Source organism: Schistocerca cancellata, chromosome 4, assembly GCF_023864275.1.
Source record: "Schistocerca cancellata isolate TAMUIC-IGC-003103 chromosome 4, iqSchCanc2.1, whole genome shotgun sequence".
Taxonomy (NCBI): domain Eukaryota; kingdom Metazoa; phylum Arthropoda; class Insecta; order Orthoptera; family Acrididae; genus Schistocerca; species Schistocerca cancellata.
In genome coordinates, this window is record NC_064629.1 from 405,875,502 (window position 1) to 405,900,144 (window position 24,643).

Consider the following 24,643-nt stretch of genomic DNA (forward strand, 5'->3'; position numbering starts at 1 on the left):
TATTGATTAATTTTAGGTAAATAAATGGATATAAAACCATTAATTTCATGTCAGCAGGCATGTGAAGAAAGCTAGTTTTAAAGGAATTCAAAACAAACAAACCAATGATTGACATTATATTATATTGTTTATGTTAAACATTATTTCACGCTGTCCCTTGTAGAATATGCAGAAAGGATCGAGTGTGCAGAGCCCAGTTCACAGCCACACACACCACAACCACCAACAGATCAATGACCTTAGATGAATAAATAGTCACAAACTCATTGTGTTTATATAATTTCATTGAAATATGTACAAAATAATCACAAGGATGCAGCTGATGAATTTTGAGTTGACAATGATAACTTGCTGAAATTGTTTCCAGGTAATACTGGTTCATTTTCGCTTGATTCACCATCTTCTTTCTCGCAGCCTTCCTCAGTATCTAAAGCATGAGCCATGCCTGTATATGACTACTGGGCAGTCTCTCTCTCTCTCTGTCTGTCTCTCTCTCTCTCTCTCTCTCTCTCTCTCTCTCTCTCTCTCTCTCTCTCTCTCTCCCTCTCTCTCTCATGAATAACTCAGAAGCATGAAGCTCTGGGAGAGTTCATGGAACTTAATACTCAATTACTCACTATACATGGTCCAGTGACACTAATGTGCCCACCACCTATGTTAAATGTCAACATGCAACCACTCACAGATAGCAGATGGCAGCACTGGCAGTGGACGGTACAAACAGTATGTCCGGGGTACACGGAAAACGGTGCAGTTGTCATCGTAATGTTGAAATGGAGCGATTTATCTCATGTCCAAAAGGGCATGATCATTGGCTTTCAAGCCCAGACTGGAATCATTTCCAAAATTTCTAAGTTTGTAAACTTTTTACATGCTGCCACCATTACAGGATACCATACATAGCAAAATTATGTTATCCGAAACTGGTGTCAAGGCAACTGTTGAACACCACACGATGATAGTGGTGAATGACAACTGCAGACATGTGTATGGGCAAATAGGTTGCAACTGTTGAGTAACTGACTGTCAAGATGAACCAAGGAGCTACTTACAGTGTCCCCTCAATGATTGTTCAGTGAACATAGCTGCATATGGTCCTCCACAGCAGGAACCAGGTTCATGCACCTATGCTGCCTCCTATTCATTGATGATGAAGGCTTGAATTTGTATGCCAATATTACAACTGGATGTCCATTGAGTGGCAAGAGGTGGCCTTTTCAGATGAATCATGTTTTATGTGCCATAAGGTGAAATAAGTGAGAGCAAGAACCCTGAAAAAATTGTCAGGAGGGTCAAGGCCTGAGGAGGAAGAGTTATGGTCTGGGAAATGTTTTTGTGGAATACCTTGGGTGATCCATCAGTCTGGTAGGCACAATGTATCAACACAAGTATGCCAGAATGAAATTTTCATTCTCCAGCAAAGTGTGCACTGACATGAAATTTCCTGTTAGATTAAAACTGTGTGGTGGACCAAGACCCGAACTCCGGACTTTTTCCATCTGCAGGCACGTGCTCTACCATCACAGTTACCCAATCACAATTCACAGCTCACCCTCTCAGCTTTACTTCTGCCAATACTTCCCAAACGATGCTTTCTTCCAGGAGAGATTCTGTGAAGCTGGAAGGTAGGAGATGAGGTACTGGTGGAAGTAGCACTGTGAGAACGGTTTGTGAGTTGTACTTGGGTGGCTTGGATGGTAGAGCAGTTGCCCATGAAAGGCAAAGGTCCCGAGTTTGTATCTCAGTGCAGTACACAGTTTTAATTTGTAATGATGTTTAAACATAAGCATGCATCTATCCTTGGGGATCATATCCACCCCTACATGCAGTTGTTCATCAGCATGATGGCAACTGGCAGCAAGACAATGCAACATGTCACACAGCTTGCAGTGAATGTGAATGGTTCAAAGAGCACTAGCATGTGTTTCCATACTCCCATCACCACCTAACTCCCCAGATTTAAAACCAATCAAGAATCTGTGAGACCACCTCGATTGGGCTGTATGTCCCATGGATCCTCAACCGAGAAATCTAGCACAGCTGGCCATGGCACTGGAGTCAGCATGCTCAAAACCCCTGTCAGTATCTTCCAGAGCCTCTTTGACACTCTTCCTGCAAATCTCACAGTGATCCGTGCTGCAAAATATGGATAGTCAGGCTTTTGACAGGTGGTCGCATTAATGTGACTGGACAGCGTATTTACCTCATCGCTTACCTCAAACCTAATGCAGGGAGCTGACATGCTCCCCACCCCCTATGCCGGACAAGTGCAGGATAAGCCAGGAGTGAGGAAATGGTAGCTTCATCTCCATTCTATACCCTGGGAGATTTCAAATGTGTTTTCTGCCCATACTTAACAGGCTAAAAACCTGGAGAATCCGGATGTCATTTAACGACTGGTAGCTGAGAGCTCTGGATTGGGTGGCCCCTGGGTCAATAATATGTAGGTCTGATCAACTGGTGCCCATAATCTCTTATGGCTGCCTATTGTAGGCTATGTGACATGTGGTAGGTTAAATTCACTGTGCATAAATCTCTGAAACTGCTAGTTTACTTCCAGTTTAATTATTTGGTCAGAATTACACCTCTGTACAATCTTTTCTGGTTAAGTGCACTGACTATCTGTCAAACCATTACAGACAGAATAATTTATAAATGATACACATCATGTGAAATAACTTCATTTCACATGTGCATTGCTTCTTGGTTTAGGTAACTATCTTTCCATTATGTTACATTCGCACTAATGTGTTCCTGTTTCATGACTTTTATACAGGTAAACACTATCCAAAATGGTTTCCAAGCTACAACATTGTGAAAGTCAGAAGACATCCTAATAAACACACAATTTAAGTGGAAAATGTTGCTTACACTCAATCATGTATAACAAATTAGATCATTCATGTAATAATTCATATTAGCATAGTTTTTGAATAACAGAATTTTATTTCTAAAATAGACATTGACACAGAGGGAAATAACATAAAAACTATCTCACCTGTAAGTTAAGGAATGTATGCCACATACTTTCTCTTTAATATAAGCAAGTCTTTGTGTTACTTCCTCATCATATGTCTTTTGTAAGGTTGCATTGTTAATACTTTCATCATCATCACCATCAACCAAGGAAGCTCGTCTCTTTGTAGCTACAAAAGAAAAAAATAGATGCAAATACACAGAGTCACTATTTAATATATAAAACACACTGAAGTTGGAACACATCAAAATACATATTGGTGTAAGAACAATAATCTTTGAATACAGGGTAAGAGGAAATTGGCAGCTACACAAAATTTTAAACTAGTTTGTTGTTGTATAAATGTAATTGAATGGGACGGATGACACACAATATGTAAATAACATAAGCTACATTAGACTTTAATGTACTAAATAACTATTCAGAGCACAAAAATGTTGGCCACAGCTGCACCTAACACATAAACATTAACACAACATAACCATTTCATTAAGATATGATGTAAATCAATACAAGAAAAGGGAGGAAAAAAGCGATGTAGGGCTGTTAGAGTTTAATGTTTCATCAATGAAAAAATCGTTAGAGTTGGAGCACTAGATCACTGTTCAAGGATGAGAAATGAAATCAACTGTGTCATTTTGTAAAGTATCATCCTCACACTCACCTGAAGGGATTTAAGAAAATCATGAGATCTTAATAAAAGTGCTTTCGGGTTGAAACAGCAATCAGTTATGATTTGTGATTGGCTGCTGTTTCCACCTGAAGTATCCTCTATTTAGACCATAACTGCAGTGTTTAATAAAGTTCAAAATGGTTTACACAAATCCAAGTCTGGATGGCTGGATAGATAATAAGCCCAGTCCCCTAGAATTCAGGTCATTTGTCACATTCACTGTGTTATCTCACTTTTTTTGCATTGAGGTGTCAGTCTCATTTGAGAATCAATTCAACAAGCAGTCAACAATGTATGTGAGTCAGACTAGTATGCAGGTCAGAGAGCAGATGAGAGCTCCCTAAGACTCATCTGTGATGAGAGAACCTTCATCCACCCCCAACCCCCCTTGCCAACACAATTAAGAGTAAGACAGCAATGGAATATTATACCTTCAAGCAGGGAGATTAGTAATACCAAAAGTCAGGAGGCTAAAAATGTAATCAACATCAGTTGAACCAAGAATGGTACAATAAGGTGCAAGAAACAGTCAGTAGGTAAGTAGGTGCCATTGAATGTACCCTGGGGCTCAGCATGTGGTGGGGAAAGTCCCTTACAAACCCCAATCCATAATAGATGAAGTGTTAAAGGTGGAAATATAATCCACTCCCTCGAAGGAAGCATAAAAACCTGCTCAACTGTTCCTTGGTCATCATCTGTTAGCAAGGATATGGAATCCTTACGGTCTTGTCTTCATCAGGATGCTGCTCCTAAAATTTCAATTTTGGTGCAGCAGGAAAAAGCACTAACCACATCAAAAAGTAATTAAAACAGAGTAAAAGAGAGATAACTGCAGCAACTAGTAGAGGAGGTATGGTCGAGTGCCCCCCCCCCCCCTCCACTTCCCAGGTAAAGCAGAGCGAGACACCCCAGTCCTAACCATGTCACCCTCACACAAAAATAAGTGTGAAATGTTATACCAGTGGAAAAATACTACTACTGGAGAGAAAAAATAGTAGAAATATGTTCTTATTTATTTAAAAGACTGACTGAAAAGTGGGGTACCAGTTGCCTTGTTCTATCTTCCTCAGCATCTTTAAAAATGTTCCCAAATATTTTGGCATGCAAATATATTCATACTTTTTTTAACATGCACTTCACATCAAACTCCCACAAACTCCCCTAACTGTAAACCACTCACACCCACTAGTCCATCGCTGTAAATTGCTCATACCGATCCACTGCCAGCTGCCTTTTCTCAAACATTCTCATTGCCATTATCTCTTTGTGTCTTTCCATCTTTGTCTCCTGTGTCATCGCAACAGTCCACTTCATTCTGTCCTGCTACTACAGTCTCTCATTGTCACTGTATCCCACTTGATCTCGCTTACTACTAATATCTCATTCTTTCCTTTTTACTGCAGCTGTCTCTTCGCACCGTCAGCACCTCTGTCTTCATCATTATCATTGCCATACACTCTGTGACTGATTGTCACTGGTTCTCACCCACTTCTACTTTCTACTTTCCTCTCTCTCTTTATTCTATTCTTCCAACACCCCCCCCCCCCCCCCAAATGCACTGTCTCCTTCACTCTTTCCCCAGCACTGTTGTGTCACTGTCAACTATGTTCCACTGGCACTGTAACCCTTCGTTTCTCTCACACTGCTATTGTCTCCTTTGCTTTTTCTATAACACAACATTGTACACTATCTTCCTGTATTTATTACTTTTCCATTTCTTTGCCACTGCCACTACCTTCTTCTCTCTCAGCATGCCAAAATTTTTGGGAATTTTTTTAAATGTGCTGAGGAAGGTAGAATGAGGCAGCTGATACCCCACTTTTCCATCAGAGTCTTTCAAATAAACAGGATAAAATTCACATTTTTTGTGCTCTGATAGGAGCATTTTTCTGCTGATTCCCTTCTTTTCCTTGCTGCAGCAGGGCATGTAACTCATACAAAAAGAAATTCACTGGTTTGTAAAATTTAGATAGTTTACTTACATGAAATTGAAGTGACACAAAACTTATTTACTCCTCAGACCGGATTTTATGTGCAAAAAAATCTTGACTGTGATTTATTACTACAACATGGCGTTCTAAGATGATAACACCAACACTTTATAGCATATTTTTCCGTACTTCATCATTTTAAGAACTACATTTTGTCTCATACCAGATTTTACATGCATATTTTACATGTACAAGTAGGGTAAATTTGAACCTGTATCTCAGAAACTAATAAATATATGAAGAAAAATTTCAAGTTTATTCGGGATCAGGATATTAGGAATATATCATAAACATAATGGCCATTTGCCACATGTAGCCATCTCAGAATCCATAGCTGGTTTTTGGTACCCAAAAAGCAACTTTTAGGGGTGTTTCTCAATAATCAATATAGATTTTTGGAAACAGGGAGATGGTTCCTCTAGATAAATACCTTGAGAATATACCATTAAAATTTGAGCAGTCAGCTGCAGCTATTTTTTTTATTTAGATTTCATCTCATTTCAGATTTTATGTATAGAAGAAGTGTAAATTTGAACCTCTGTATGTTGGAAATGGATAAAGATATCAAGAAAATTTGCAAGTTTGTTTGAAACCAGGATCTTAGGAACATATCATAAAAATTTCTGCAGTTTTCTGTGTATAGTCATCTTGGAGCTCTGAACTGGGTTTTGGCCCACTGGTGGTGGCAAAAATATAGTAAAAAAACTCATTCTGTCGGGTTTTCTGAGGAATCGTCCATGAACTATCAGTACTTCGATACGTCACATCAAGTCCACCATAGACCACATCCAATGCAAAAAGAACTAATGGATTTGCTCCATTTGCCTAAGCAGGAGGGAGTGTGTAATATTCATACTTTGAACCTGTACTGTAGGGTAGTGACACTAAGATGATCCTTCTGTTGCATATACAAATGGTCCCTAGCCAAAAGCACCAGAAATTCCCATTTTTATGTGCAGCATATTGGAATATATTAGAAATTCATGTTATTACACATATTGGAGGAAACGAAGAACTTCAACTGACCAGATTTCATCAGCCAATATTAAAGGCAAAAATTCCAGAAGACTTTGCTTGGCATGAGGAGGAGGCAGCCATTTAACCAGGATGTGGGCTACTGTTTGTAAGATTCTGCAACCACTACAAGGTAGTGGCTCATTGGACACTGTAGGATAACCTGGTGTGATCAGTTCGAAGGTGACACAGGGCACTGGATTCCTTCCAGGAGGAACTGAAGGAGGTTTACCGTGCAGCCATAGTTTCCCCTTATCAAAGGGGACAGAAGCCCCACAAACGTTGTTTGAGTAGAGGTTTTATTTGCACCTGCATATCAGTACCTGGGATTGTCAAAGCAAATGGTGGGTGAGTAAAAGTTCTCTAGCTAACTGGTCAGCCAGATTATTCTCCTAGATAACCACAAAGTAAGACCCAGGGAAAGAAAATGGAGCAGATAGTATGATTAAGGTCAGAGAGAAGATCTTGAAAGGCAGATATCACAAAGTGACATGAATAACAGCATTCAAGAACCTGGAAACTCCTCATTGAGTCACTATAAATTAAAATACAGTTGAGGAAGATCTGTTTAATAAAGCATAGGGCTCTGTTAATGGCTATCAGCTCTGTCATAAAAACACTGCATGTTCTGAGCTATGAATTACGTTCCTGATTGGCATGAGATACAAAGCATGTGTTTTAATTTTTTTATTTATCAGGTTCTGTGGGACCATGCAAGCCAAAGCTCCAACAAATCAGTACATAGTTTACATAATGCTGATTAAATAATTTATAATTAATGTCTTAAATAATGAGTAAAACACAAAAAACAGAGTGTAATGAATAAATGACACATTGCATTCCCATCCTATCCACAGTTTTAGAATAATCAGTATAAATGATGGTATCATGAGAAGAGTAGATGCCAAAAGGTCACTGGGGTGACTAAAACTTCAGATTTCAGAAATAGATCCACACTAATTCATGGTCTACATGTTAAATGAAGAGGGGTTTGTGGCAAAACATGGGGAGATCATTCTAACGGGGATAGGCAGAGATCCCGACAGAGGGTCTTGTGGTCCATCCCAACTGGTAATCCCACCTGAGGTTGATGCTCCTTATTTGAATAAAGAATTTGAAAAATTGGATGATTAGGAAATAGTTGTATGGTAATGGCATATGTGAGCAAGAGTTGGTATTGTTTGAACTGAAGAGGTATGATCCCCACTTTGGCAAAGAGACTGTCTACAGGGCCAATCCAGAAGGTGCCAGTGTCCAGTATCCCTCCATGAGAGTAAGGCAATCTGCACTCCAACAAGTGTGGGCAAGGAAACATGAGATCATTAGGCTGTCACATACAGGTAGGCTTTACTTGATAAACAAGGGGCAATCATCAAAACTGAGTCCCAAATTTTGGTACTGCACAACAACATCCACATGCTGAGTACAGAAGGAGATTTTTGGGTCTGAATAACCATGGTAGAAGACACATTTTTTGTGGGAGAAAACTAGAAGCCATGGGTAAGAATCCAAGTGGAGGCCCTTTGAATGGCATCTTGGGAGCTGGTGTTCAGTCAAGACTGCAGATTGAAAGCTATACAAAGTGCAAATATTGTCAACATACAGCATGGGGGTAGACCATTGGTCCAACAGATGTAACTTGGCCATTAATGGTGAGGGTAAGAGTTTAACACTCAGCGTGGAGTCCTAAGTGATGACTTTTCTTGGACCTGTGGGAAACTGAGCAATATGCCAATTCTAACCTGAAACAACTGGTGGGTTAAAAAATTATGAAAAAATTGGTGATTTCACCAAGCAGTGTTGAGTGTCTTATGTGGGCCAAGCAGTGTCAAGTGTCTTATGTATGTCAGAAAGACTCCTATGAGGTATTTGTATTTAGAAAAAGTCTGTCAGATTGCTGTTTCCAACCTAATAAAGTGGCCAGTTATGGATTGTCCCTCCCAGACACTATACTGATAGAAAGATAAAAGGCCCATGATCTGATAACTTAGCATAATCATTGGGCCACCATTCTTTCAAGCAGTTTGCAGAGCACTTTGATGATGCTAACATGTCAGTAAGTGCCAATGGATGTTGGGTTTCTTGCTATGTTTAAGGACTGTGGTTATAAGACTCTCTGTTCACCGCAAAGGGTTTGGTTTTGGTTGGTTTTGTTTTGCTTTAGGGCACAAAAAACAACTGGGGTCATACGCGCCCAAGTCAAAACTGTAGAACACAAAGACAGAGAGGGGTTACAAAATGACTATATGTCAGTCCCAATTGACATAAGAGATGACAGCTAAAAACAGGCACATGGAGAAAGGGCTAAAAAGACACCATACAGAAATGGAGGTCCAAAAACTACAAATTAAATGGTCTTCGCCATATTACTTTGACAGATAAAAAGTAAAATGCAGTCAACAGCCCACATGTTATTTACTAAATTGGCAGAAAAATCAGACGACAAACCCAAGCGGCGACGTAAACGGTTAAAAAATGGGCACTCCATCACGAAGTGGCAGACAGTTAAAACTTGGGCGCATGTGTACAAAGTGGCAGGGTAACCCCACTTATCAAATGACGATGGCTAAAAAGGCAGTGTGCAATATGCAGCCTAGTTAAAATGACCTCCTCCTGGCAGGAGGGCCGAGAGGAGGTTGTCCAAGCCTCTGTGAGAGGCTTAATAAGCCAGAGTTTATTCCCGTGAAGGGAGGACCATTGGCAATGCCAAAGGGACACCACATCCTGACAGAGAGCAACACAGAGATTATCAGAGGGAATATAGGAACTAGCAGACTGAGGTACGAGGACTGTAGCCTTGGCAGCAGCATCAGCTGCCTCATTTCCTGGCAGACCGACGTGACCAGGATCCCACATAAACATCACAGTGGCTCCACCAAGAGTGAGCAAGTGACAGTATTCCTGGACCCACTCCACTAAGGGATGGGCAGTACAGTGCACACAGACTTTGAAGGGCACTGAGTGTGTCTGAGCAGAGGACACAATTGAAAAGTCTGTGTCGCCAGGTGTACTCTGTGGCCTGATACAGGGCAAAGAGCTTGGCTGTAAATACTGAGCAACATGCTGCAAGCCAGTATCAAAAGACACAGGCGCCAATGACAAAGGCACACGTGACCCCACTCTCAGTTCGAGATCCATCAGTGTATATAAACATTTTATTGCGAAGTTCCATGTGAAGGTAGTGAAACTGAAGGCGATAGAGTGAGGCTGGAGTAGTGTCCTTAGGAAACAAATGAAGGCCAAGGTTAACATGGGCCGTTTCATGAAGCCAAGGTGGTGAAGGGTTCACACCCACCGGGAAAGTTGCAGGTAGTGTGAAGTTAAGCGATCATAGCAAGTGCTGAAAGCGAAATCCACGAGGTAACAGAAAAGAGAGATGTGCCCCATACTGACAACCAAAGGAATCAATCATCGAAGAAGGAGGCATGGGATGGGTGGCCACACATAGCAGACAAACAGCATGCATACCTGTCGAGAAGGAAATCACAGCAGTAGGACAGTGATAGTTCCGCAGCTTCAGCATACAGACTCTCAACCGGGCTATTGTAAAAGGTGCCAGTGGCCAAACGGGTGCCATGATGGTGGATAGCATTGAGACGGTGTAAGTGAGATGGACGTGCAGACGCATGAACAAAGCAGCCACAGCCAGGTTTCAAACAGACAAGGGACCAGTACAAATGGAGGAGGGTGGTTCAATCGGCGCCTCAGGATGTACCATTGAGGACACGTAAGACATTGAGGAATCGCATACAGCAGGCTGCCAGGTAAGACACATGGGAGGACAAAGACAGTTTTCTATCAAGCAGCCCCAGTAGTTTTGTAGTTTCAATGAACGGAAGGGCAACAGGCCCAAGGTGTAAAGGCGGTGGGAGAAACCAATTGAGCTGCCAGAAGCTCATACAGATAGTTTTGTCACTGGAAAAACAAAAGCATTGTCGGTACTCCAGGAGTAAAGATGATGAAGACATTGCTGAAGAAGTCGTTCAGTGAGACATGTCCAGGAGAACTGCAATAGATGGCAAAATTGTCAACAAAAAGGGAGACGGAGATACCTGGTGGGAGACAGGCCATTATAGGGTTAATGGCAACAGCAAAGAGTACAACGAGGAGAGAGCCCTTAGGCACACCATTTTCCTGAATAAAGGTGTCCGACAAGGCAGAACCAACACACACCTTGAAAACTCGGTCTTTTAAAAATTCCTGAAGGAAACAGGGCAGGTGGCCATGGAAGTCCCACATGTAAAGAGTATGGAGGATACCTGTTCTCCAGCAGGTGTGGCAGGCCTTCTCCAAATTGATAAACATGGCCACAGTCTGGGATTTCCACAGAATACCATTCATGACATGGGTGGACAAAGTGACAAGATCGTCAAGTGCAGAATGTCGCGCTCGAAATCCACACTGCACATTCATTAGCAAATTGCAACACTCCAGCCACCATACCAGCCAGGCATGAATCATATGTTCCATCATCTTATGAATGCAGCTTGTGAGAGAGATGGGGTGGTAGTTAGAAGGTAGGTTTTTGTCCTTACTGGGTTTAGGTATGGTATGGTATTGTATGGTATGGTATGGTATGGTATGGTGGCTTCAAGCCAACATCCGGGAAATGTGCCCTCTGCCCAGATATGGTTGTACTTGCCCACAAGAGAAAGATTCTGCAACATCCACATGTGGACGCCATCTGACCCTGGGGTGGAGGATCAGGATGAATGAGAACATGATCTAGCCTGCTCATAGTAAAGATGGCATTGTAGCACCCATGATTCAAAGAAGAGAAGGGTATTGCCTGAGCCTCCTCCACTCATTTCCGATGAAGAAAAGCAGGATGATAGTGGGAAGAGCTCAAAATTCCTGCAAAATGGAGGTCAAAGGTGTTGGAGATAGCAATAGGGTCCACAATGACATCATCTGCTACTGTCAGGCCAGATATTTGGGAATGGATCTTGGTCCCAGAGAGCCGTCAGAGGTTGGCCCACATGACAGAGGAAGGGGTGGAACTGTTAAAAGAACTAGTGAACAAAATCCAGCCAGCTCTTTTGCTACCCCAAAGAGCATGACAACACTTTGCATGCATCTGTTTATAATTAATACAGTTTTCCATCGTAGGATGATGGTTAAAATTGTGGAGAGCATGTCTCCATGCGCAAACTGCGTCACAGCGCGCCTCGGTCCACCAAGGGACTGGGACATGGTGTGGTAAAGAGGAAGTGTGAGGAATGGAATGTTCTGCAGCAGTAAGGATAACATTTGTGAGATATTCCACCTGGTCATCACAACTGGGGAAATCTTTTTCTTCGAAGGTCGCCAGGGAGGAGTAAAGCTGCCAGTCAGCCTTAGTAAGCTGCCATTTGGGTGTGCACACACTTGGGGGCAGGAATCATCAAACACATAGCACACTGGGAATGGTTGCTCGAGTAGGTGTCAAAAAGAACAGACCACTCAAGATGATGGGCAAGCTGGGCAGTGCAGAAGGATATGTCAAAATGGGAATAGGTGTGCGAGGAGTTGGAAAGGAAAGTGGGTGCTCCAGTGTTAAGACAGAAGAGGTTAAGGTGGTTAAGAAGATCAACCTAGAGGTCACTTCTCTGACAGGTCCTGGGAGAACCTCAAAGAGTATGATGCACATTAAAGTCACCAAGTAGCAAAAATGAGGGAGGTAGCTGCCCTATAAGCTGATGAAAGCCTGCCCTGGTGACATCCAATGATGGAGGGAAGCAAATGGTACAGGTAGGGAAGGAAAAGGCGAACTGCAGCAGCTTGAAGATGGGTAGTCAGGGAGATGGGTTGACTATGAATGTCATCCCGTATGAGCAGCATGACGCCCCCGTGAGATGGGATGCCGACCTCAGGAGGAAGGCCAAAATCAACCGGGAAGTAATGTGAAAGCTCAAAGGACACCATTTTGTTTCTTGAAGGCTGAGTACAAGGGGATGCTGCAATGCTAAAAGCAGCTGTAAATCCTCTTTGTGGGACCGAAGGCCGCAAACATTCCATTGGAGGAAAGTCATGATGAGGAAGAGATGTAGAGGTGTCACCTCGGAGGCTGCTGAATGCCAGCCTGTGAAGAGTCACTACTATAGAGCACAGAAGCAGGAGGTTACAGCTCCATGGGTTCCACATAAGCATCAGCTTGCTTGTGGTGTCAGTCTGTGGAGTACAAGGCTGAAAAATGAATGGTGTTGTGCACCAGCGACACGGAGGCCGGCTGGGCTAAGGTATCACATGGCGACACTGTCAAAGAGGATCTTTGAGTCGGTGAAGGAGAAGACCATTTGCTTTTGGTAGACTTCTTTGAGCCTTGCTGGTTAGAGGAAGACTCAGGTGTTGGTTGGCTGGAGGAACATATGAAGTCTTCACGGTAGTACCCCTCCTGTCCTTTCCGGCCTACTGGCTGTGTAGCTGGTAGCTTTGCCCTTGAGGCAAGAGTTTGATGGCTTCTTGCATAGCTGGACGGGGTGATGGTGATGCTACTTTGACACTGGGTGATTTCACAACCTCAGAGCTGAATTGGAGGTCACATGTCTGCATGGCCATGTCCTTCATGGAGCGAGGGGTAAAAAGAACAGAACTATAGGTGCCAGACGGAAACACACAGGGTTTGTGACTAGCCAATAACTTAAAAGCGACTAGGTAAGGCCCTTTTTCCTTTCCCCTGATTCTCTTGGACAGACCACTCATCAAAACACACGGGACAATCCCAAGAGGAGGCGGCATGCCCACCATTACAGTTGATACAGTGGGGAGAATGAGGCCAACAATCGCCCTTGTGCGCATCCCTACCATAGGTGGCTGGGTGTTGATGAGGTGTTCTAGTGTGGTTGAAATGATGACACTGAAAGCACTGCATTGGATTAGGAATGAACAGCCAGACTATGATAATTTCATAACCTGCTTTGATCTTAGACAGAAGCACCACTTGAGAAAAAGAGTGTGGGTGGGCACTAAGGAGGAATCTACCTTTCATTACCTAGTAGTTGGCAATGACACTCTGATCAGAGAGGTAAGATTGGATTTTGGCCTCAGAACGCCGAGCAGCCTAGCATAAATAACATCATGGGAAGAATTCAAAGTTCTATGGGCCTCGACATGAACATGGTAGCCATGGAGAAGTGAGGCAGCAAGTGGTTGTTGTGCCTGAGAATTGGAACTTGTTTCCAAAAGCAAAGTGCCAGTCTGTAAATGAGAGCAGGATTTCACAGGGCCGGCAATTGCATCAACACCTTCTGAATAAGAAATGGATTTACGATGGTGGAGGACTGTCTGTCTTCAGTATGTGAGACCACGAGGAACCGTGGTGCAGCGGAAAGGGTCTTTGAATTGTTATGTCCGATGGTGCGTTCCTTCCAACTGGGGGCCCCTTTCGCAAGGGAGCGCACTCACCTCAGGTGATTGTTCGCACCTCAACTCACACCTCCTGAACACCTGACAGAGGGACCAATCGGCAATTTGAGAAGGTTGCAGCTAAGGCAATCACCCCTCCCTGGGCCTTCCTGTACCAGACTGCACTTTCAAACCCTACCTGTCGATCCGGGGCTGGGAATTATGCATACCCAGTCACCTGTTAGGCATCAGACGCTTGGGCCGGCCTTCAGGAGCACACAGGGAGGAAGAAGAAAAATAGGAACCTCAAATGCTGAAGCAGAGCAATAAGAGGGGAAGGGAAACAAAGAAATGAAAACAGAGTGAAAAACAATGGTGAGACTGTTCTTATGTCAGCAATACACGATGCAGAACTTTCCCAATAACACCCCAGACATGTTCCCCAAGGGAGAGGAAAAAGAACAGCAAGAGGAGAGACATGCAGCATGGAAGGGAAAAGATGCTGCAAAGGCTGGGGCTCCATGGTAGCCAAGCACAAACCTAACAAAGAGTGGCACTGCAAAGTGAAACACCCTCTAGCCAGTTACAGCTAGAGACACAGAATCACTGTCAGATGTTGTATCATCTGAACCTGGAGTCATATTGTGAGATAAGTTATGAGCCTAAAGAAGTTTCCATTCACTGAAAGGTTCATTATGCAATTCAGGGTTAAAGGGGTGGGGGTGAGGGGGTACAGGACAGGAGTATTTCTTCAAATTGTCTTTTATGAGCCTGGAAAGTAGGCAGGCAAGAAGAGAGTGTTAATGTAGTCACGAAGTGGATTGCAAAGTGTTCAGCAACTGTCAGTGCAGCCATGTGAAAACCATGATGAATGAAGGACACCTGGCAGAGATGATCTTTGGTGGTCCAGTAGATTGAGGAGCCTGACTCACACCTGGAATGCAGAGGCATACATTTCCAAGAAGGAGACATTGTGCTCCCAGTATTCCTTCTTGCTGCATTTAATTCCGTAGTGAGCCTTTGCACATAGATGTTTAAAGCAAGGGTGGCTCAAGGGCCACTTTGTGGAAGCGAAGGTTAGCAGATGGTCACACCTCTTAAAAAGATTGACTTCATTAGTTAACACTGTATTTCAGAAAAGGTGTAAACTATACCATAAAAATAATTAAATGAAAACAAAATAAAATGGTGACAGTTATACTCAGTTTACTTGTTGTGCTAATTTCATATCATCTATAGCTGCCAGCACATTTAATTTTAGAATCAGTTTAAGGAGGCAAATGCAGCCTGTCATCCCCCCCCCCCCCCCCCCCCTTTAAAAAAAAAATCAGGAGTGATATTCCATGTTGAGAAACTCATCACAGCCTGTCACATAATTTCTATTGGGGAGCATCTATGTTTACTCATGTTGGTTTTTAAGAAAGAAAAACTTTGCTCACCAATGTATGTAGAGCCAAATATAGAGAACACATTCCCAGAAAACTTCTTCATGCAAGGAAATTCTTTAGCAAATGAATATTTGTAAAAGTCAAGCAATTTGACAACGTGAAACATTTCATTCATGATGTGATCTGACTGCATTTCAATAAATTCAAGCTGTAGCTCCTCAGGTGCTGTATCACCATCAGCTGTGATGGTTTTAAGTCTTCTTGTGACCTTCTGCTCCAAATTCTGCAGACAACCCCCAAGCTTATCAGAAACACTTTCAGGCACTTTCTGTTTTCCTCATAAAGGGAAACGAAAAAAGATGCCTACACCTGCTTCCTTTGTCAGTAGACCTATTGTGCTTTGAAAGATCTTACAAGCTTTCATATTTCATGTGAAATAACTCCTTTCCCTGGAATGTCATGTTCAGTTCATTCAATTTGTCAGATATATCAGGCTGCAAACATCATCTCATATCTCCACTCCTCACAGAATCATGAGATACCTCCTTGTCTACAAATATGAGGATTTATTCTGCAATGCCCAGACTCCTTTAACACTTGGCCAAGGATCAACTAACTCAAGCTGTTGTTGTAAATTATATCTTCCCCAAAGAAAAGATTTCAATTGTCAGTGGTGCAAGGTCCTAGCTCTGATTGTGCCCACAACATCAACAATACAGTCTGCCTCTACCACATGCTTTAAATCCAGTGCTGCTTTACAGAGGCTCTCCTGATGAAAATGCAGTGAAAATACAAGATATTACAGTCAGTCTCTTGTGCTTGTATCCTGTTTTCTAAAAGCTTAACCATACCTACAAGTTTCCCACAGAATGCTCTGACCCTTTTCTTGTAATGCTAGCCATTTCATTCCAGGACAAGCCATTTTTCTCCACACATTTGACAGCACACTCTGGCAAGTCCCGACTAGTGGTTCTATCTGTCATTGACTGGTGGTCACATAACCCCTGCCACAATGAAATTGTCATTAATTCCGTGGATAAAGATGAGTATCTGTGCACTGTCTTCATTATCTGTGCTCTCATCCACTGACTAAGAAAAAGAAAACAAAATCTTTGCTCTCAGTCTTCAGTTTTTCTGTGAGTTTTTTCACTATTTGAGTCCTTATAGAGCTCTATAGTCTTTGACAATGGAGTGCTTTCAAATTTGCTTCTAAGATCAGGACACAATATGGCTGCATGCACTACCACACAGCTTAATAAACTCACCATCCAAAAAAAGCTTCTTGCATTCTCTAGATCATAGGCTACCAAGAAACTTGCTTCTGTGGTATTATTTTAAAGTGTTCTTTGTTTTGTAAATATGATTATTGCTTCTTCAGCCTTGTCACAAAATCTGCAACTTCTGTTTTGTGTTCTTCCTCAAAAAGTCTGCATACAAATTTACTATGTTTTCTTTTGCAACATCTTTTAAGGTCATACTCCTTATATACAGCTATCATTTCATGACACAAGAAGCACACTGCTTCATCTGCTGTGTTAACTAAGAAATAATTGCTTGTCCATTCTTCATTAAACATACAACATTCATGACTCATTTTATGTATTTTTGGAGGGTTCATGTTTCAATAAAGTTGGGAATTTATACATTTACTGTTGCATAAGCAAAATATAAACCACATCAACTAGAAAATCAGTATACATTGTGCTATAAGGGCAAGTCAAGTTTGCATTTGGTGCAGTGGCTGATGGGAGTGACCGTAAATGGGAAATGCCTTTCTGGTCACTACCCTCAGCCACTGTGATCAATGTTGACTTGGTTTGCATGATTAGTTTCTACAATACACGTGGGTAATGGCGTGGTCATCCTAATAGAAAATTTTAGTCATGCACAGGCCAGAAATCTCAGTGCAAGGTGGATTTTTCTGACTGTTTTGGCAAGCTGCACAAGAACCCATAATGGGCTGCATGTGGTATGTGGGCAGTTATTTGTCCACACCTGGTTTAAAGTGATAATTGTGGTCTCTGAAGGACACTGCTTGAGACTCTGCAGGATTCTTCAACAGTTCTGAACAGCTGTTGCAATGTATTTGGTCCACTGTGGTACCAGTCACCAGTAGAGGGAGGCTGTAGAAAGGGGAACAGCACTTCGTATATAATGAGTGATTGTGCCAAAGCTGCATCACTCAAACATGTTGATACAACCGGACTGAGAAGAGATGAAGGTGGGGAAGAGTACCATCACTGATAAGACACAGATCACTATAAGAAAGAAGCCGGTCAAGCAGAAGACCCTTATCAGACAACATGGAACTTCCATACACAGAGTGACGCACAGTGAAATCCGCAGGAAAGAGTAAGGAGAAGAGTGGAGGAGGGGGGATGCACCAGGGGGTGAGAGATGTTGGATTCCCTGCATGGGAATAAATAATGTTACAAATGGTAATAACTGGGATCATTTGCACTTGCACTGCTATTGCTTCCAATGTGGTATGGCTGGAAACCACTCACGGAAGACATCTTTGCGAACCACTGTACAGACCCATCTACACGAGCTCTCTGTGCCAATATGGTTCTGACAGAATGTTGAAGAGTTGGGGTGTGTGGGTGGCGTGAGGGGTGAGTGGGGTATTGTGTTTCCGAAAGTTACTTAGTTTTGTTTCCCTCCCAAAGCATGGCCAAGGAGTTAAAGTTCTTCAGGTCATAACAACATGCACTGAAGAATTACAGCCTGTTTGAAAAGACTGCCAGAGCCTCACAGATGTTGGCTAAGGACAGGAGGACTGCTGAACCACAGTAAGAGTTGTTACAAGAATCCCTCTCTATGTAGTTCAGCAAAGCAATATTCAAGGGGAGGATCCAGATGGGATGGGTTGTGAAGCAGCTGTTTGTTGTTGAACATATTGTGCTCAGCAGCATTTTCCACTACTGGGTGGTGATCTGCTCTTGGCCACTGTTTGGTGATAACCTTTCATTCATTCACTCAAGTGGACACCTGGTTGGCATCATTCCCATGTAAAAGGGTGTGAAGGCGTTAAGCAGAGGTCGCATATGATATTACTGTTTTCATAGGTAGATCTGCCTCTGATAAGGTAGGATATGCCTGTGATAGGACTCAAGTATGATGTGTTGGATGGGTGCTTAGAACGGAGGTACAATGCATGTGACAAGATGATGGAAGTTTGATGAGGCATACAGATAGACTCATAACCCTCTCTATACCAGCTGCCACCCACCCATCTCTCCAGCCCTGTCTCCCTCTCTGCATCTCCATTCACCTAATGTCCACACCATCTGGTACAATCCCTTACTCCAATTGAGTTGCCGTTCTGTTACAATGTAGTTGGCTCAGAGAATATAGCAGAGAGAGAGAGAGAGAGAGAGAGAGAGAGAGAGAGAGAGAGAGAGAGAGAGAGAGATAGGATTGATTTCTGAACTACATTGTTAATAGCTATCTTTACTCTTTCCAGACATTTCAAAAACACTCAAAACAGATGAGTTTTCAAAAGCCTGTGACTGTTCTCCAACTGATCCCTACTTCTATTTGACCATTCTTCACAAAATATGTTATAATCTCAATGCAGGGCGCATTATAAGAACCATGCAGGAAAAAGGTATTTGTACAATACCTGGTGGACTTTTATAAGAGCGCATTCTAAATTATGCTTGTGCATATGATTCTGCACATCCCATGCAAGCATCTGAATCCAACATATACTACAAACACAAACTAGGAAAAACATGCTTTAAAAAACCATCTCACAACATACCTGGTTGACATTTATGTGCACAATGCTGTTGTGTGTCTGCTGCAAAAAAATTATGTTCACTAGATCTCCTCATTTTCTTGCCTGAAAACATCAATAAGGTTACATTTTTCTAGTATATTTTCAAACATGTGGGGCAATCAAAAGCTTCTGTTTGAGGGTGTTGTTGCAGCTCATATGCAACTGAGCATGACTGCAATAAGGGTACACAAGCACCAACATGAAGGTAAGGGATTAGTGTGGCATTTATATCTTTCTGGCATGAGTGTGGTAAATTGACAAACGTGAACTATGGGGACATTTTACCAAATGCACCCGAAAAGGAGCAACATGTTGTTAATCTTTCCTTGGTTGCCAAAGGACAAACACTGGTAGATATCCATCAGAGAACGGATCCATATTGGAAATATTGTAACACAGAAGTTATGCCAAAGTGGGAGACACTTGAGTACCTGATTACCACGCCTTCAGTCCCTTAAGAAAGGCCTTCCAGGAGAAATGATCCCTGTTGGACGAGGATGTGCAGCAGGCAGTTACAGATATCTTCATGCAGTAGGACACATTGTTTTACCAAACAGGTATCTTCAACCTGGTTTGTTGGTGGGATGACTGCCTCAGTGCTCATGGTGATTTTGCCTGATTAGCGTACCAATTCTGGACGGTATGGCAAACAGAAACTTCTTGATCACCCCTTATACATTTGAAATATAATTCAACAAGACTGTTTTTTTCATATTTTAAGAACAAGTCTGCATGTTACAAAGTTATTGTATACTTTCTAGTATACAAAGGTACCATGGGTGTGAGGGAATGGTACAGACGAAAATGTAAAAAATAGAGCTTAAGCAGTTTTTGGTATAAGTGAAGACAACAACCACCAAATACACTGCGCAACAAAAGGATCACTTTTTCGAAACCCCGTAAATGTCTTCCATTCAGATGAATAAGTTTGAAATTTGTCACAAAGATGTTTATAACCTTTCTCTGTAATGATGCAAAAGCAACATTTCAAACAGCAAGAAGTCGGGGAAAAGAAAGGGGGCAGGGGGCACAGCTGAGAAGTTCATCAGCTGTAAGTTGGATTATTGATGTCACATTGGCACCAAATTTTGCCACAATTCTGCCCAATCCCACTATGCATGTGTCACATGATGGGGAGGTCATTACACTCCCTCTTACCCACAACTAGTATTGAAATCATGCAGTTTTCTTATGTGTGGCCAAGGAAAACACTTCAGACATGTTGCCACTCAGAATCGGCATGAAAAGGCCTCGGACAGTGGCATAAAGGACATCAATGAAACCCCCCTTCCCCTGTGGCGCTGATTCCTACACATTTCACAGTTTAAAATGACAGTCTGCAGTGTGATAAGCAACAGGACAGTGTTTAACACTGCTGCCACCTCCTGTGCATTTGAATCCTACTCTAAGGACATTGTTGGGCTGCAACCCAATAAATGTGATCGGATGCCTATGAAATGTAGTGGGACTGCAGTTTTTGTGATGGAGCCATTAGAGGCTGTTGAAAACCATTTGATGACATCTGAAAGTGATCCGAGGCAGAAATCAGTTTTTATGCTTTTTTTATCCCTCCTTCATGTCCTTCTATGGTTTGATCATATGAGAGGAGGGCAGCATGCAAAGTTAAGAAGTGCGTGAATAAAAAATAAAATGACAAATGGTCTCTCTAAGACCTCCCCCAGTTCAGCAACACCCTCAGTGCAACCCACGCACCTTAGTTGAGCATATTTCATATACACCTGTCAGAAACTTCAACACACATTCTGCCTTGCAGCTGCTCTAGTGTCTGAAGGCAGGCAAACACCACCTGAAGGGTGTCAAAGGGTTACTTAACCTTCATGCCCTAGAGCACCCATGAGGCTGAATGAGTCTCAAAGCTTCTAACAGTTACATTTATAAAGTGTTCAACAAAGGTGCATGGGTGGCACTAAGAGTGTTATTGAACTGAAGGGAAGGGGGCGGGTGGTTGTCTTACAGGGTTCCCTTGCCATTTGATTCATTCACATCTTAATGTTGCACCCCCTCCCCCCCATGATCATGCCATAACAAAGCACAAAAAAGGAAGGATGAAAAAGTATAAAAATGTATTTCTGCTTTGGAACACATTCAGATTTCTTCAAATGGTTTTCAACAGTCTCTAATGGCTCCACCCTGTATAACATAGCATAAATTGCACTTACATTACACTCCAAAGCGGTCACATTATGTTCAATGGAGTTAAAGCCACTTGATATCCTTAGAATGCAGTTGAAATGCCCAAGGAGTGGCAGCAGTATTGAACATTGTGAAGAATGTTGTCCTGTTGCTCACTGCACTGCAAAATGTTGTTTTTTACTACAAAATGTGTGGGAATCAATGCCTCATGCGAAGGGGTAGTTTCATTGATGCTCTTTATGCCACAACATGAGGCATTTTCATGTTGATTGTTAGTGTGTTTGAAATGTTTTCCTCGGCCACCCGTAAGCAAAGCATATTGTTTTAAAGTTGGTTTTCATGGTTCTCACGTCCATCACAGAGGTGTCAAAAGAAGGGGTGAAATGTAGGTAAGAGGGGCTGTGACAACTTTCCCAGCATGTGACACATGCAAGGTATGGTTGGGCAGAATTGTGGTGAAATCTGGTATCAATGTGAAATCACTAACGCACCTTACTATTCACATGAACATCTGAGCTGCAGCCTTTTATTTTTTACATGTGTTGACACCTTACTGTTCAAAGCATTGTTGAGTCAGAGGGTGATGCGGCACGGTGCCACACCTTTGTACCATTACAGAAGAAGGTTGTAGGCATCTTGGCGATGAATTTCAAACCTATGCATCAGAATGGGAGATATTTACGAGGTATCGAGAAAGTGATCATTTAATTTTGTTGTACAGTGTAGGAATAGTGCTGATTAGTACACAACCTTATTAAGTAGAAGTTGGACACACACACACACACACACACACACACACACACACACACACACATTCCCCTCTGTAGCAGTCCACATGGGATAGACTGTTCTCATAACCTTAAATTGGACAAGAATGGAGTAGGATATCAGCCACATCTTTTTGAAATGGACCAGTCTGGCATTTACAGAATCCAAGAAAATCTAAATATGAATCACTGATGGGAGTTCAAACCAAGCAACCCTGGAACACATCACTCAGAAGGCAAGGACTAGGAAAGAAATGAAGGACTGAAGATTAGAATTTAGTGTCTCATCAACAACAAGATCATTAGAGTTGGACCATAAACACTGACTGAAGAAGGATGGGATGTGGTTCACAATACAACCATCTTGGTACTTGTCTTAAGTAATTCACGGAAGCCACAGAATACCTATGTTTGTGTGACCAGAAGGGAAAGCGAACCCCGGTCCACTCGATTGTGAGTCCAGGGTCCAATCACTGTTACATCTTGCTGGGTGCAAGGACTAGGGTGAGGAGAGAAAGAGGAGAATTGGAATACCTGGACACAAACAGTTTGGCCAGGGCAGGGCTAATTGTGGCACATGCGGAAAATGTGAGGGGAAATGGGGGTGGGGGAGAGGGACAATATTAATCTATTTATACATAATTAAGGTGAAAGGAGAAAGTAATATGATATTTTTTTGGTGGTGGTGCGGGTGGGGGGTCAGAAAATCGTAGGAGACTGGGGCTGAGGCAGGTGGCAGGCAGGAATGTGAATAAACTGAAATCATGATTGTGGGACTGAAAGTCTGTACTGGATGTATGGTTTCTCCCTGTGCAATTTAGAAAAGTTGGTGTTGTAGGTAAGAGGGTGGGATTGGGGGGACATGATGAGAAATCCTCATTAACATTGTACACATTGCTAAAGAGCAATTCAGATCAAATATATGCTGAACACACAAAGTTTTGCAACTGAGTGCCAATACTGTCCCTATGCTACAGTTTGTTGGTGACTACCATGGTTGACCATGTACTCACCTGCATTTGCATATAGTCTGTATCTACTGTGAGAGGATATACCACTAACAGGACTATATCAGGAAAAGTTGCATGAAACACAGTAACACGTCTTGATCTTGGGTCTTTCATGTCTGGCATGGTTTTAGTAGCATGATTTTCATCAAGATATTGCAGGATATTTTATCTGGAAGATCTGTTTGTGGGCTAAGCTGGAGGGTAGTGTCTGCCAGTAAAGGTACTGGAAAGGCCTTCAGCTGTTTCTAATTATTTATTTCTATCCCTTTTCTTATGTTGTTACCTTCTTTTCTGTAGCCCTCATCCTCCCTACCGCTCACTCCTCTGTACCTCTTGTCTTTTCCACAGTCATTCAGGAGAATTACACTGTGGTCCATAATGTCATCACTCCCTGAATGACTTGGTTAAAAACGTCAGGGGAAAGCAACAGTATATCACTTAAATAGGGTGCTTTCTAACAAACAATTTGCTGAAACTTCTTGGCAGATTAAAACTGTGTGCCAGACTGAGACTCGAACTCGGGACCTTTGCCTTTTGTGGGCAAGTGCTCTACCATCTGAGCTACCCAAGCATGACTCACAACCCATCCCCACAGTTTCAATTCTGCCAGTGCCTTGTCTCCTACCTTCTGGAAACAATTTGTTATTTATGTAAATCAGGCTCCAGCTTAATTACAGCTTCAACTTATCTCTTAGACACATGATGGATTTCAAGAAGTTTCATTTATAAAAGGGACATATTTTTTTGAATAACTGTCAAAGATAGCATCAATAAAATAGAGGCTGTTAATAATGACACCATGTAAGAGTCAGTCACCAAAACTGTCCACAGCTTCGCAGTTCACAGCAAACCACATGCCAGTGGCTTGGGGTCATACTGCTTCCTTCAACTGTCTGGTTTTTCCAAAAACAGGAAATTACACGCATTTAAATCAAGTGATTGGCTGGCCAACTGATATCACCATACGGAGAGATCATATGGCCATGACAAGTGCTCATTTGAAACACAAGAATTGTTTTTATGACAACTTGCACACCCACACCATGTATACCACCCTCTGGTATAACTGCTGATACCTTGCTTTTCTCATGTTCACTACCTAATCATTTACCTTTCCATGTACCCAACTCAACCTGCCAATATGCTATCGTCAGTGCTTTCTCTTAATCTTGGCCTTTCTTTCGTCACCCTGTATCAAATGGGCATGTTAAAAAAGATGTACCATGAGGTTTGTAAAACATGAAAGTATAAAAGTACTGCTCAAGAAACTCAAATGGCAATCACATGATGAAAGGCAACACAGTTGTTGCATAATGCTGTTGGGTACATTTAGAGATAACCAGCTATCATTTGGGGTTGACTGTGAACAAGTTATCCTGCCTGCATTATACATTCCATGAGGGGAGAATAAGCTATGAGGGATTTAAGCAAGTACAGGAGCATACAGACAACCAGTTTCCCTCTCTCCATATTCAAATGGAATAGGATATGGAGTGTATAATATTAGTAAAAGTTTTTTCCATTATACACTGTACAGTACTTAATTTCATACTTATGAAACA

The 24,643-nt window shown here is 42.2% G+C and overlaps 1 protein-coding gene across 1 annotated transcript in view; it reads right to left on the minus strand.

Moving 5' to 3' along the window:
• Window positions 1-24,643, minus strand: part of LOC126183882 (zinc finger FYVE domain-containing protein 26) — a 329,860-nt gene that overhangs the window by 304,097 nt on the left and 1,120 nt on the right. The window contains exons 2-3 of the mRNA XM_049926187.1: window positions 19,133-19,213; window positions 2,999-3,146 (exon numbers count right to left, since the gene is read on the minus strand). Coding sequence (XP_049782144.1) covers window positions 2,999-3,146; window positions 19,133-19,213 — 229 coding nt within the window. The remainder of the gene's footprint in view (window positions 1-2,998; window positions 3,147-19,132; window positions 19,214-24,643) is intronic.